Below are 16,266 nucleotides of genomic sequence, written 5' to 3'. Positions count from 1 at the left end.
ACACAGTCCTTAAGTTATAAGCGCCGGTCCGGTCCAGCGCGCCCTGATCACAGCTATAAACTATAAGGTTTAAAAGTAGCTTGTATATATTTTAGCTACCTGTAGCTTAATTGTTGAGCAGAGCAGAGAGGACTCAGTCAGTCAGTCTCAGAGGAGGACAAAAAGATCGGTGAATGTTCTGTCTGTTTGTGTTTGGGGCGAGTCAGGGAACTAGGGAGGGAGGAGGAGACACGTAATGTAATCTGAGACTTCCTCATTCCTTGATTCCTCCCAAACTAGAAGAGCAGATCTACAAGCTCACAGCGCGTCGCGCCGCGCCGCGCTGTGAGCTTGTAGATCTCAGTAAAGGCTGGCTGGCTGGCTGGTTGGCTGGCTGGCTGGCTGGCTGGCTGGCTGGCTGGCTGGCTGGCTGACTGACTGGCTGGCTGGCTGATACTGCGACGGACGGTTAAAAACGACCTGCAGCACACCTAAATGCTCAGTATGTGACTGACTAGTACGGACGCGTTCGGAAATACCACACCGGAGCACACTCGCCTATTAGTTTGAGAGAGAGAGGGGAGGGGGGAGAGAGAGGGGGGGGGGGTGAGGGGGAGAGAGAGAGAGAGGGGGGTAGAGAGAGAAAGAGAGAGGGAGAGAGGGGAGGGGGGAGACCCGGGAGAGAGAGAGAGAGAGAGAGAGAGAGGGGGGGAGGGGTAGAGAGAGAAAGAGAGAGAGGGGGGAGAGAGAGAGAGAGAGAGAGAGAGGGGGAGGGGTAGAGAGCGAAAGAGAGAGAGGGGGGAGAGAGAGAGAGACCCACTGACCCAGTGACCCACTGTTTGAAAACATGACTAATGACAAAAAACTCCCATATCTGTTGGGTGAAGAACAACAATATGGCTGCGTCCGAAATCATTCCCTATGCCCCATATAGTGCACTACTTTGAGGTTCCGCCATTTTGTTATAGTGTCCGAATATGTAGTGAGCATTTTTGCACCCTAATCAAAGAGATTCTATATAAAGAGGCGACACTCTCATTAAACCCCATAGTAACAACCAGCGCCCAGTGCCTCCGCCATATTGGTGTGATGACGCAACTTCCGGTTGCTCTAAAAAACATGGGTGCGTTCGCAAATGCTCACCGGGAGCTCATTCTCGTATTAGTTTGCATTGCACAGTGCGCTCTTTCCGAACGCTTCCAAAAAGAGTCTTTGAAGTCATTCTATTCCACTTCTAAGATTATCCTCTCCCGCCGCCATCTTGGTGTGATGACGTCAAAGCGCTACCGATGCGCCATCTAGTGGTGATTCCAAATATTTGAGAGTGTCGCCTCTTTATATAGAATCTCTTTGCCCTAATGTAGTGGACTGAAGTATCCCACAATGCACCGGGAATTGTAGGGAGCATCCGATGGTCACTACAAAAACACAGCGAAGCAAATCTGCCCCATAATGCATTGCGCAAGCTCGCTCTTGAGCGCACATGCACGCGTTTGCGCACGTGCGCTGCTTCTGCATGCATGCGCTCATTGCGCTCCAACTCAGAAGATGCAGAAGTTGTACCAGCGAAAGAAATCAACACAAATGTACTTTTTAAACTTTCGTTTTCCCCTCTTTTCTTCCCTGGCGGATCTCGAAGCTACAGATCTCGAGACAAATGATCTGTGCATTTATTTGAAATTGTTTTATTTTATTTATAATAAATCTACTCATTTGCAATAGTATTACTAATCTGATTCATTGTATCACCCAGGCCCAGCGCATGACGTTAGGAGAGGAATCAGTTGCTTGCTGTAGAATATATTTGTGAGATTCTTTATCACAAACGTAGGATACATGCATGTGAGACACATATTAATTGTGTCCGAACATATGTTTTATTAATATTCATTAATTCCTGCCATGAAAATATAAAAAAAAAGATGCTATCTAACATTATTTCATTGAATTGCGATAAATGCATTAAAACTTCATTGTGTAGGCAGTCATTTATTGGACTGCTGTTTCTGTTAACACCAAACGTCCGTATTGTGAGCAGAGCTTGTAGATCGGCTACTTTTGGTAATTCTTTACCAAAAGTACCCAAGTAAAAGTATACAAGCTCACAACACGGACGTCGAGCGTTGCTTATAGATCGGCTATTTTTGCCGTATCCCCCCCGCCCCGGGATTAGCGGGGGTTCATGTGGTTAAGATTCAATCATGCTGCTGATATTTTCATATTATTGTCAAGGTTGTGCACTGTTTTCATATTGCTGGATAATGGATATAGCCTAATATTAATGTATTGATAATAATCATAGTACCATTAAAATAACCTTTTTATCATAGATATATAGGCCTAAATGCCTGCAAACATATTTTCATTAACTTATTTTTTCTTTATTCATTCATGAATTTAAAAATAACTTTACAAGCTGTCCTTGCAGGGAGGTGACAGCCTGCAGTCACTTATTTGATACAGTCTGTTCCTAGCGGAAATTCAGCAGCAGCGTTTTGATTGGTTTCTTGTTGTCAGTTGATTCTTCATATCCAAATGAGTGAAACGGCCGGGATGATTTGTTTATTTTTCAAACAGTTCTTTATGAGGCGATCTGAAAAAACCTAATGGGGATTTCATGCAAATAAAAAGTACATGAACCCGCGGAACTACAGCGCCCTCTATCGATATTGACGTCAGAGTCGGTGCTCCCCATACAGGGAGTATTGTCCGAAATCATCACTATGGGAGTAGGGAGTAGGGAACAACCCTAGCAATTCGGACGCAGCCTATGACTACATGTCACAACATGAGGGACAAATAAAAAAGCAACACTAAATGTGACCATTATCTTCACACACACACACACACTACACACACACACACACACACACACACACCACGGACACTTTAATACTGTACATTTTGATCATTTGCATGTTGTATTGTGTAAGCCAATGTTCTATTTGTATATTGATATTGTTTTGTGTTATATTTTGTATAGTTATTGTAGTTATACATTCATATCAATAAAGCTAATTGAATTGAAATTGAATTGAGAGGGAGAGAGAGAGCCCTTATTGGCCCCCACATAAACCCCTACTTGATACCAAACAATCAAGTTATAATCTTTTCAAAACAACAGGTTCTCTTTTTAACCATTCTTGATTTTAAACATTAAACGATTAGGGTTTTAACAATAGTGTTTTTAAACAAATACCTACATTAAATTATTGTAAACACTAATGTATTAAGGTCAACACTTTAAATATTTTTAAGAGAACATTATTATCTTACAGCAGTCTCAGCGTCAGTATCCAGATGATAATTATGTTTTGCAGCCAATTATTTCTACCACAACCAACCTGACTGTTAAACTACTGGGACTCGTAGTCTACAACATGGCTGCCCCCATTTGGAGGAAAAGTGTAGGAATTCAACGGCACAGTTTCCTTGTCAAAATGGAAGAGGGGAAACTGAAAAGGAGGGAACAGACTATCTAACTAATAAATCTCCTTTATTTCTTATACTTGTATCTTCTTTCTGTTAAATTTATTCACGCATTGTTGTATAATTTCTACAGAATTCTTGTTGATTGTTTAAATGGGGGCCGTTTGCACCAAGAAAGATTAAATAAAGTTTAGTTTAGTGTTAGGGATTTGTTGATCAAGGATTAATTTTAATTCGAGTTGTGTTGCACCACTTAATTTTAAGCATTGCTCAACAGATCTGTGATTAAATCCTTAACCTGTGATTAAAATCCATTAAACTGTGATTAAAACTTTAAACTGTGATTAATTCATGGATTAAACTTTGTTGTGTGTCCGCCATCTTGGTTTTGCGCTGTAAATAAACAGCAGCAGTCGTGAGCATCATTAGCATTACTATTTCATTCATATTTGAGAATGTTTAAATTATAGTGCCTGCAGCAAAAATATATATAATAATAAAAGTTGTCTCGCTCGCTAAAAAAAACAACAGACGTATGGTCACTCCGTGGTGCGTGGTAGGTTTATAGATCTGTTCCGTCGATCACACACACCACCACTTCCTCCGATAGTTTCCCAAACAACAATAAACATGTAGAGGTATGCTGCCATGTTGTTTTCAATTAAACCTCCTCTCCTGCTGGTTTAGAATTAATCCCTTATTGATACTTAAATCAAAGTTTAAAGTAGTGGTGCAACAGGATTGACATTAATCCAGGTTTACTTTGAAAATTAAAACCAAAAAACAAAACCAAGATTAAAAGGATGGTTTAAAACTAAACCGGATTAGTGAAAACTAGGTTTAAAGTTTGGTGCAACTGGATTAATAGATAAACCTTGATTTAAACCAGATTAAGGCTTAATCTTTCTTGGTGCAAATGGCCCACACTGCTTTAAAATACACGTCTATTTATGTTTCTTTGTAAATGTAATGTGGTCATTGTCCCCCACCTAGTGGACTCATTGTAGAACTACACTTTTAACTATACAGCGTTAATCTGACGCATCAGAAGTGACCAGACCACGTGGCTTGGCCTGTCCTTTGCATCGCCAGTCTCTCTCTCTCTCTCACACACACACACACACACACACACACACACACTCACACTTTCCCCTCACTGTATATGTTTCTTTTCCCTTTTTACCTCCTTTATGATGAATTCCTGTTCTGTTCTTTAACTATATAGAAGTGTCTATTTGTACGTCTCTAAATGTTTTTGATGAATTGAACAAAGTGGACCCTGTTGTAAACAAGTGTGTAATGCTTAATTGGGTCGTCCACTCACAGTTAAGTTAACAGTCTTTGTATTGTATTACTGTAATTCTGCAAACTGTTGATACATATTTCAATCAATAAAAACAAAAAAGCCATTTATTTGAACTATAACGTAAACCACCTGATCATAACGATAACTGCCCACGGGGTTGGTTGTACAGATAAGAAGCAAGGCAGAGACGTGGTTTTTAAGCAAAGTACAAAAAGGCTTTATTCAATTAGCAGATTGTTTTATGCATTTGGTCTCAAATATAATGGGAGTATATATGGAGGGGGGGCTAGGGGGCGCTGTCACCAGGGACGTGCAGAGAGTGGTAGAGGGGCAGGGGCTAAAATCCCCTTAGAGGGCACTAATTTGGACACAAATAGCAAAAAACAGCAGATCTACAAGCTCACAACGCTTCTAGCTGCGATGTGTTGAGAGCTTGTAGATCAGCTATTTTCAGGGTCGCATCCCAGCACTCTTTAGCTAGTGGAGATGCAGGTGTTTAACGACATGGATTTAGAGACAAATTAGTTCCAACGCAAAATGCTGCGTTCAAGTTGCAGGAGACTCCGGGGAAAAAAATTAGTAAATGCTGCATTCACGATGGTCTGGAGAGGGCAGTTGTTTTACAGACGGGGTAAAAGGGCAGGGGCTGAAGCCCCCTTTGATGTCTACGTGTACACGTCCCTGTATGGGCCAGTGCTGGGGAAGGGGGGTAGATGGGTGGGCCGGCTGGCCCAGGGGAGATGGGTGGGCCGGCTGGCCCAGGGGAGTGGCACCCCAATATCTCTCATAGCAAACCACAATGAATTAAATCATAGCAAACACAAGGTTTACCAAAAAGCACATGGGGGCCACAAAAGAGTGTGGGCACCCCCTGCTCTATAGGCTGTACAGCTCATAGCCTCATACGTGCGTGCTGCGTGCACTGACACACACACACACACACACACACACACACACACACACACACACACACACACACACACACACACACACGCAGGCCTAGACGAGCTGCCTACTCATCACACATTCTGCAGGGGATGTGGTCACGCTGGCTGTGCTGTACTGACTATAGCTACACTCTACCGTGTTATGTGTGTGTGCGTGTGTGTGTGTGTGTGTGTGCATGCCATGTGCATGCTCCATGGGGCATAGCATAAGCGTGTGGTTTGGGCATTTGTAGAGAGACATTTAGTTTCCTTGTTTAACAATGTGTCAATGTGGTCAGCCTGACAGCGCTGTGTGCTTCACTGCACACAGAACCACATCTAAGTGTTGGAGACAGCACGGTGTAAAGAACATTTTAAAACCTCCACTGCTTGTAAAACAATCACTAGTTATGAATGCATTTACGTAAACAAGCTTGAATGAATGCTTCAGTACAATGATTATAACTATAGTTCAATAATTGAATATCTGATCTCAAAATCAATGATATCAGATAAAGGGCCCCCCCCCCCACCCCCACCCGTTATACCTGCAGCCACCAAAAGAACCTGGAAATCAATAGTTTTTTGTAGCCATTTATTAAATATATATATATATATATATATATTGTATGTGTAGCATGGTGGTATGAATTAGAATAGCCAACAATGACTCTGAAGGGATTAGGCCCCTAGGAAATAGTTTTGGGGGAAAATCTATATAGTGAACTATAACGTACAGTAAACCACCTGATCATAACGATAACTGCCCACGGGGTTGGTTGTACAGATAAGAAGCAAGGCAGAGACGTGGTTTTTAAGCAAAGTACAAACAGGCTTTATTCAATTAGCAGATTGTTTTATGCATTTGGTCTCATCATCATCATCATCAGCAACGCTTATGGAATACTTTCATTGCCAAAAGGAAATACTTTGTTTTGTTTAAGTAGCCGTGTAATTAGTGGGATAATGCATGAGGTGGTGGTTGAAATAAACACCTGGGCCTGGGCCTTTCTGTGTGGAGTTTGCATGTTCTCCCCGTGTCCCCTAGGGTAGGTACCCTCACAAAAACATGCAGTAATCCTGGTCTCTAAACTGCCTCCCCCTGGTCAGCCGGGGCGCCTGATGGAGGGGAAAGGAACTGGTTGGAATAACGTGTTCCTTCCACACGCTACGTCCAACCAGGGAAACTCCCCCCTGTCAGGTGTAAAGGAGCAACTTGGACACTCAGGCATGAAGGGAGCATGAGTTAAGTCCGTTGCTCTCCCCTTGTCCCCCATATATGGGGACTAGGTTGGCGGAGGGTGTGTAGAGCCCAGGATCACAGTAGATGATTGGCACAGGGGTGAAAAATGGGTTACAAAATTGTGGGATAAAAAATATATTATAGAAAAAAAATAAACACCTGGACTTGGTCTCTGTGTTCAATCATCCTGCCGGGCGTTACTGCGACCACCGCAGCCTCACACATTAACCCTTGCATCCCTTATTAGAGAGCATTTTACACAGACTTAGTTTTTAGCATTTCATGTAGACATCATGATAGTACTTTAAAGTAAACATGTACAGTTTCATTATTCCACTGTTACGTTCTGCATGTTTCATTGATAACTACTTCTTTATGTATATGTGATGTATTGTATGTATGTATTGTATGGGATGTATTGTATGTATGTTTTGCATGTGATGTATTGTATGTATGTATTGTATGTGATGTATTGCCATGCTTTTATGTTCTTGCTTATTGTAAATCGCTCTGGATTAAAGGACCACTTCACCACTTTTCAACCTATCTTCATATAATAGGTCCGCACTAATAATCATGATAAAATGGCACGATTCTTTTCTACTCAGTCTGTGTCTCATAGGAGGGCTGTGGGCAGTTTAGAATCATCATTAGGCAGATCTTTTTTTAACATTTTTGTTTTTTACATTTTCTTTTGATTTTCATTATCGTGAGAACGATGCATTTTCGCATTGCAACTTTTCAGAACTAGAAAGCCTGTAGTTTCTATTAGCTTGTATTCGCCATCGATGATGTCACTGGAGGACGGTTTCTGAACTGCCCACAGCCCTCATATGAGACGCAGACAGAGTAGAAAAAAAAATATTATTAGTGAGTACTTATTATATGAAGATAGGTTGAAAAGTGGTGAAGTGGTCCTTTAAGAGCGTCTGATAAATGATTACATTGTAAATTGCATACAGTAGCAGTGGTGTTATTGTCTAACTCTAACTCCTGTACTGTACACAGCCACGTTGGTGCGATTCACAGCAGCATAATGGCCTCCTCCCTTTGATTAACAAACAGAACAACAATGAAACAAACAAACAAACAAAAGAAGAAGATAATCATGATCAGAGCAACAACACCCCAGTGTGGACTTCGTGGCCGGGGGGAAAACTTTGGAAGATATTAAGGTAAAATAATACTAGATAAGAATTATTACAACTTACCACTGTGTTTGTAGGAGACACTGGGGAGCCACGGGATTGTCCTATAAAAACCAAATACACATAAAGATGATCAGATTATCAGGCTGTATTCATAAGGTTTATCCAGCTGGACACATTCAGGAGGACTGCTGTTTCTTTAAGCCATGATTTTGTAACCCAGTGTCAATTATCTAATGTAATCCTGGGGCGCTACACTTCCTCTACAACCTGGGGAGAGCAGCGGACTGACCTCATGCTTCCTTCTATGCATGAGGAGTCCAAGCTGCTTCTTTTCACCTGACAGGGGGGAATTTCCCCATTCTTTTTATTTACTTTTATTATTTTTTTTAAGTGTTTGACAATCATCAAGCTGTAAAGACACAATGAGACAGTAACATGTTGACATACTACTACAAAAATGCATAATCGACAAATTATTATTGATTAGCGATTCATATCATCTTGATGCAACATTGCATGTTTGCTAGTGAGCAAGGAAATATCAGATTGCTGTTGGATGTTAAATGACACTAATGACGAAATAGATAGATAGATTGATAGAAGGAACTGTTTGTGCCAATAACCTTTTCCTTTAACATTTTATGTTATGTTATAAAACATGATAAATGTAGTCATCATGGCCTCATTAATATGACAAAACAAAACTAGCGATTGCTAAGTAAAGATCACACTCTGCAGAAAGTATTCATACCTCCGTGATCTTTTCTCCATGACCTCCATCCAAGGAGCAGAGTGGACATCCACAGGAGGACATTAGAAACCACCAACACAATGATGACACCAACAATGACGGTTGGATTGAAGTGATGTGGACGTTCACGTTCTGAAATGATTAGTGCACGTTCTGAAATGATTAGTGCACGTTCACCAGTTCAGATGAGAACATTGAACGACCACCATCATTTCTACTGACACTCTGCACGTGCAAAACATAATACTTGACTTTTTGTAAACAACCTATTATTACTGATGAATCTGGACCTGCTGGCTCTGTGTGCATGCAGGTGACAGGAGCAGGAGTCAGGACAACGGTGGACTGGACTCACCCTCTCAATGAATCAGGCAGAGAAGTTTCCGTTCAGTCTTAGATTTGTACCACAGTTTTATTGATACAAACAGACTCAGCTTACAAGGCCGTAGGATCAAAGGCCCACATATATGGAGACATATACAAGCATAGTCCAACTCAAATTCAACTATCGTTCCTATATGTCACACCGTTTAACAAAAGTGTATAGCCTTTATAGGCCTACTGTGAAACTTGGAACTCCCTCCTCACGGGGGGTGTCAGTATTTTACTGTTAATTGCTCCCCTAATAAAGGCTCTGTTTTCTCAGGTTGCCTCATAAATAACTCTAGTATCTTCACTGTGAGCAAGTTAACCAAATTAGCAATAGTCTGTACTTAGTAACAGCTGTCTCTGTAGTCCTATTTGTGACCTCTTACCCAGGTTTCTCTGCGTGAAACACATAGGCTGAAAACCTATGTGTACAATTATGACATGTTATTAGGCATAAGCTATCAAAATATACATCATTACCTAAACATAATTCACCGTATGTACATTTATTTACCTTGGCCATTCAGTGTCGTTCCATTTCCAGAGGTCTCTCCCACAGAGGTCTCTCCCAGCTCCTCTCCTTTGGAAGGTAATCATCATTACAGTTATAATCATGATCGCCCATGTCTGTGTACTTCAACGTGAGACACAGTGTACTCGATATGTATTGTGTACTGCCTGATCTGTAGCATACTGTATAGTTAGGCTACGAGAGACATCTGAGACAGCAAGGTCAGCCTTGCTGCAGTTAGCGGTTATTATGTCTGATATCTTGTTGTCACGTCATTACGATCCAGCACTATATATGTTCCCTGTCAGAACCACACACCACCCAGCCTGGTTCTGTCAGAACCACACACCACCCAGCCTGGTTCTGTCAGAACCACACACCACCCAGCCTGCACACACTACCAGTCTGTCAGAACCACACACCACCCAGCCTGCACACACTACCTGTCTGTCAGAACCACACACCACCCAGCCTGGTTCTGTCAGAACCACACACCACCCAGCCTGGTTCTGTCAGAACCACACACCACCCAGCCTGGTTCTGTCAGAACCACACACCACCCAGCCTGCACACACTACCTGTCTGTCAGAACCACACACCACCCAGCCTGCACACACTACCCGTCTGTCAGAACCAGACGAGGGTCCAGTATTTAGAGTTTACAACAATTACTAACTGTTCTTTTCTGATAGAATAACATTTACTTCATATCCTTCAAACCTAAATTATACTACAGAGAAAAACATACCTTGTATCTCTAGGAAGGTTCCTGTTCCAACCTCAAGGAAACCCACACCCATTACTCCACAGATGTACGTTCCAGTGTCCTCTGCTTTCATATTCTTTATTTTAAGATAAGCTGAATTAACTTGGTTGTCTGTCTCTACAACAACACGACCCTCTTTGTCACAAGGATAAATGCCGGTGTATTTTGATATTACACATTGTTTAGCTAAAGTATTCGCTGCTGTCAATTTGTACCATACATAATGTGTACTATACGAGAGTAACGAGACTTCAACGTGACATTGAAGGGTAACTTCCTGGCCCAGCTGCGCTGCCTGGTGTGGAAGTGGCTGAGAGATACTCGCTTGTTGAGCCACACCTGAAACACATACGTTAAAAACATTTACAGTATGGGGTTTGAGATAATGTTATTTTGGACAATGTATTGTTCTGCAAACTCGAGTTTCATATAACAAATGTATACGAGACAAGTGAGTTATAACTCCCATAAATATTCAGTATACATTCAAAACGATCCTCTTACATTTTTATACATGTAGTGTATATGGAATCATACAGATGCAACTCTATTGCTGTGAATACTTACAGGAGCAGATTAGAAGAAACGCTACAAAGTATTCCATCCTTGTCCTTCTTTGGTCCACTGCTGTCACTGCTGTGTGCTTCACTGTGACTGGCTGCTGGTGACTCTATTGTCATTGTGTGAGTTCCTGTCAGCTCGTCTGATTGCCTCAGCGGCTTCATCCTGCACTTCATTTGATTGGCTGCTCAGAACCAGGATGTTGTATGAAACACACACATAGTGGAATCTCTGTATGGATGTTTTCAGAAGCTTTAAATGACATTAACACGTCACGTGATAATAAGGTATGAAAGTATCTACAAATCAAGATGCATGTTTGAAATGACAGATATGGCTTTAAAAGTAAAAGGACAGAATTAGAACAACGAACTGGATGTCACTTGCAGGACATTTAAGACAGTAGAAGCTTGGATAGACCAAAGAGGAAAAGTCCACACTGGCAAAAGAGAAAAGACTGAGACAGTCCAAGACATATATTATGAACCAAAAAAAATGAAATGTTGAAATGAAAATATATAAAATATACAGTACACATTGCAATAATGATATTGTTGTGGTGACAAATGGAAACAAGCCATAGCTTTCTTGGGTTATAAAATCCTCTTAGCAGACCTTGTATTGAACTGTAGGCTACGTTCCTATGCTTTTTTCCGCAAACTGTTTATAAAGTAATCAATATATGGAGGTATATATGCAGCTAAAGGCTGGGCTCTCAACAGTTGGGCGATCAATTTAGAGACAAATCAAAAGCAGTTGAGCTGCTTATAAGTTGTTAAAATAAGTGCAGACAAATTGAATTTGATTTAATTCATGGCTCTATAGTTGATTGACTTTGAGACGTTTCCTCAATGTGGACGTGGTGCAACAGGTGCAAGTTGCAACGACCTTTGCAGGAAACCATGGCATCGCATTTATTGCACTTTGCGTGCTCAGCCTCAGAGTCATTTCCCTCTCCGTTAACCACACTCTCTCCGCGGTGGTGAGCGCTCGCTGAATGCACAGAACAGAACAGTGGTATCCGCCCCACTCACTCACTCACTCATCACAGAACAGAACAGTGGTATCCGCCACACTCACTCACTCATCACAGAACAGAACAGTGGTATCCGCCCCACTCACTCACTCACTCATCACAGAACAGAACAGTGGTATCCGCCACACTCACTCACTCATCACAGAACAGAACAGTGGTATCCGCCCCACTCACTCACTCACTCATCACAGAACAGTGGTATCCGCCCCACTCACTCACTCACTCATCACAGAACAGAACAGTGGTATCCGCCCCACTCACTCACTCACTCATCACAGAACAGATGATGACCTGGGGATCGAACCCCGACCTCCCAGTCTCAGGGCGGACGCTCTAACCACAAGGCCACTGAGCTGGGGATCGAACCCCGACCTCCCAGTCTCAGGGCGGACACTCTAACCACAAGGCCACTGAGCTGGGGATCGAACCCCGACCTCCCAGTCTCAGGGCGGACGCTCTAACCACAAGGCCACTGAGCCGTGGATCGAACCCCGACCTCCCAGTCTCAGGGCGGACACTCTAACCACAAGGCCACTGAGCCGGGGATCGAACCCCGACCTCCCAGTCTCAGGGCGGACGCTCTAACCACAAGGCCACTGAGCCGTGGATCGAACCCCGACCTCCCAGTCTCAGGGCGGACGCTCTAACCACGAGGCCACTGAGCCGGGGATCGAACCCCGACCTCCCAGTCTCAGGACGGACGCTCTAACCACGAGGCCACTGAGCCGGGGATCGAACCCCGACCTCCCAGTCTCAGGGCGGACGCTCTAACCACGAGGCCACTGAGCCGGGGATCGAACCCCGACCTCCCAGTCTCAGGGCGGACGCTCTAACCACGAGGCCACTGAGCCGGGGATCGAACCCCGACCTCCCAGTCTCAGGGCGGACGCTCTAACCACGAGGCCACTGAGCCGGGGATCGAACCCCGACCTCCCAGTCTCAGGGCGGACACTCTAACCACAAAGATTTTAAACTTAATAAACAAATCAGTTCCGTTGTTAAAACTCTCTTCTTCCAATCATCACCACGGTCAAATCCTACCTCCCCCTAAAAACAGCTGGAGATGGTTATCCATGCTTTGATTTAATCAAGAATAGATTATTGCAACTCTTTGTATATTGGCATCGACCAGGCGTCACTCAGGCGTTTACAGCTAGTGCAGAACACAGCTGCCCGCCTTCTCACCGGCACTATAAAATATGTTATAGTGTAAATTGTATAGTGTTACAGTGTTATAGTGTTGTATATATTTATAGGAGGGTTGACATACTGTGAATCAGGAGGTCCAGGTTCGTTACTGAAGTCAGGAGGATTTCCTTTAGACCAGTCACTCTTCACAGACAGAAGGCTGGGAGTTGGAGACTCTGCTCTGTGGTGGACACTTCTGGAATCATACAGACAGAAATAACAATACATAAACAACAGAGACAGTGAATAATACTATTAGAAATAATACTAAGTAAATAACAGACATTAATTAGCATAACAGTAGCTTGTTTTCCATGTAGTACAAACGGTGCAATGGAATGATTTGCCCAAGGAGATAAAGACAAGTGCCTCTCTAAACACTTAAAACTTAGGTCAGGATTGAGAAGGCGTTTTTAGAATCCTGAATGGGTCTGTTGAATTGAGCAATTGTAACAGTTATCTCCTTAACACATTCCTACCAGGATTACTGCATGTTTTTGTGAGGGTACCTACCCTAGGGGACACGAGGAGAACATGTGAGGGTACCTACCCTAGGGGACACGGGGAGAACATGTGAGGGTACCTACCCTAGGGGACACGGGGAGAACATGTGAGGGTACCTACCCTAGGGGACACGGGGAGAACATGTGAGGGTACCTACCCTAGGGGAAACGGGGAGAACATGTGAGGGTACCTACCCTAGGGGACACAGGGAGAACATGTGAGGGTACTATACCCTAGGGGAAACGGGGAGAACATACAAACTCCACACAGAAAGGCCGTTTCGCCAACCCCGCCTCGGGTATGGGCTCTGATGACGCAGAGGCGAGAACACGCCCCCAGCGCCCAAAGCGGGAATCGAACCCAGGACCTTCTAGCTGTGAGGCGACAACACTACCGACTGTGCCACTGTCCCCCCTCTTGGTTTTATTTTTGATAAAGATTTTAAACTTAATAAACAAATCAGCTCCGTCGTTAAAACTCTCTTCTTCCAATCATCGCCACGGTCAAATCCTACCTCCCCCTAAAAACAGCTGGAGATGGTTATCCATGCTTTGATTTCATCAAGAATAGATTATTGCAACTCTTTGTATATTGGCATCGACCAGGCGTCACTCAGGCGTTTACAGCTAGTGCAGAACACAGCTGCCCGCCTTCTCACAGTCACTATAAAATATGTTATAGTGTATATTGTATATTGTATAGTGTTATAGTGTTGTATATATTTATAGGAGGGTTGACATACTGTGAATCAGGAGGTCCAGGTTCGTTACTGAAGTCAGGAGGATTTCCTTTAGACCAGTCACTCTTCACAGACAGAAGGCTGGGAGTTGGAGACTCTGCTCTGTGGTGGACACTTCTGGAATCATACAGACAGAAATAACAATACATAAACAACAGAGACAGTGAATAATACTACTAGAAATAATACTAAGTAAATAACAGACAGTAATTAGCATAACAGTAGCTTGTATTCCATGTAGTACAAACGGTGCAATGGAACGATTTGCCCAAGGAGATAAAGACAAGTGCCTCTCTAAACACTTAGGCCCTCATTTATCAACCGTGCGTACGCCAAAATATGGGTGCACGACGAAATTGCCGACATTTTCGACATTTACCATTTCCGGCAAAGCTTGAAATTGAACTTGACAACGTTCAAAATCCACGTCTGCTCCGCAGCTGGCGTACGCTTTTTCCTTGGCTGTTTTTCTGTCTTACACAAGCGGAGCAGCATTGTCTGAACTGCTGACACGCTGTCACAGGCATCTAAACTTATATTTTCACTCCTAAAATGTTAATATAAAACGGTATGTGTATGTAAAAAAAAAAAAGGGAGAGATTTCCAACTTTACAAGTAATTAAAATCGCGCAATTAAAAACAATATAACATGTTTACAATGTATTAGTTTGTGCTTAATCAAACAGTGCTTTACTGGCCTTGTTATGCAAGTGATTTTGGAGCGCATGCGGTGATGCGGCATATGTGATTATGATATTATAAAAAAAAGGCATAAATGGACTGCACGCCTTTATTTCCAAGTGACAATGACAAGCATACAGCTTGCCTATTTGTAGTAAGTACTAGCAGGCTATAGGCGTAAGGGGCTTAATCATTCACCATTTAAATAAGTGCTTAGACAGGTTTTGACAGTTTTGACAGTTCAGATAAAAGCGAGATCATTTTCGGGGGTCGGGAGGACGGGACGTGCGTCGCCAACACATACCAGCACACATGCAAGCGGCAAGCCTTCATCCATATGTTTATGATTCGTTCATCAATGATCAAATCACTACATAAACGTTGATTATGACTGCCTTGACGACATGATAGCCTATCTCTCATGCAGGCATCACTGAGTCACCCACAGGACTTTAATATCACAGCAGTGCGCAGTATCACGCCTTCGCCGTGCACTGCGCACGAATGGGTAAAATGTATATAGGCCAGCCTACAAACTAATTCCATTCATGGCGATGCGATGTCGATGTACGTGTCATGCAGGTGCGTGCGTGGACATGACAGCAAGGCAAGCGAGGTGAGAGGGAAACAGACAGGGTAGGCCTACAACTTTATTTAATTCATGCAGGTGTTCGTTCTTTATTTATTTAACAAGTGTGTGTGTGTGTGTGTGTGTGTGTGTGTGTGTGTGTGTGTGTGTCACTGTGTGTGTGTGTATGACAGAGGTGGGTGAGGCGGGCAGCAAGGCACGGGAGAAACCTTTTTTACATGGTTTCCATGGTTCCCACAGGTCGTATTTCATGTGTTCAGTCGCAAAAACGAGGGCGAGGCTTGATTTCATAGGGCGTGCCAGATAGATTTCAGCCGTCACAATTATTAACGTCAGAACGAAATTAAGGAAGGATCAGCTGTTTGCGATCACTTTATAAATGCCGTGGCGACGTGGGTGTACTACGAAACCTGCACTCGAATCTGTGGCAGATTTTACACTCGATTGATAAATGAGGGCCTTAAAACTTAGGTCAGGATTGAGAAGGCGTTTTTAGAATCCTGAATGGGTCTGTTGAATTGAGCAATTGGAATATTG

The 16,266-nt window shown here is 43.0% G+C and overlaps 1 protein-coding gene across 1 annotated transcript; it reads right to left on the bottom strand.

Annotated features, from left to right (window-relative positions):
• Nucleotides 1-6,479: 6,479 nt before the first annotated feature.
• LOC308310698 (uncharacterized protein) lies at nt 6,480-14,579 on the bottom strand. Its single transcript, XM_080757079.1, has 8 exons — nt 14,463-14,579; nt 13,299-13,412; nt 10,999-11,176; nt 10,414-10,770; nt 9,669-9,734; nt 8,786-8,917; nt 8,095-8,135; nt 6,480-7,931 (listed from the first exon to the last, which is right to left on the bottom strand). The coding sequence occupies exons 3-8, from the start codon at nt 11,033-11,035 to the stop codon at nt 7,857-7,859; spliced, it is 708 nt and encodes a 235-aa protein (XP_080613205.1). The 5' UTR covers nt 11,036-11,176; nt 13,299-13,412; nt 14,463-14,579; the 3' UTR covers nt 6,480-7,856.
• Nucleotides 14,580-16,266: the final 1,687 nt, after the last annotated feature.

The sequence above is a fragment of the Protomyctophum bolini genome (genome assembly GCF_963924005.1).
Source record: "Protomyctophum bolini genome assembly, chromosome: 23".
Lineage (NCBI taxonomy): Eukaryota > Metazoa > Chordata > Actinopteri > Myctophiformes > Myctophidae > Protomyctophum > Protomyctophum bolini.
This window is presented reverse-complemented; position numbering and strand designations above follow the sequence as displayed.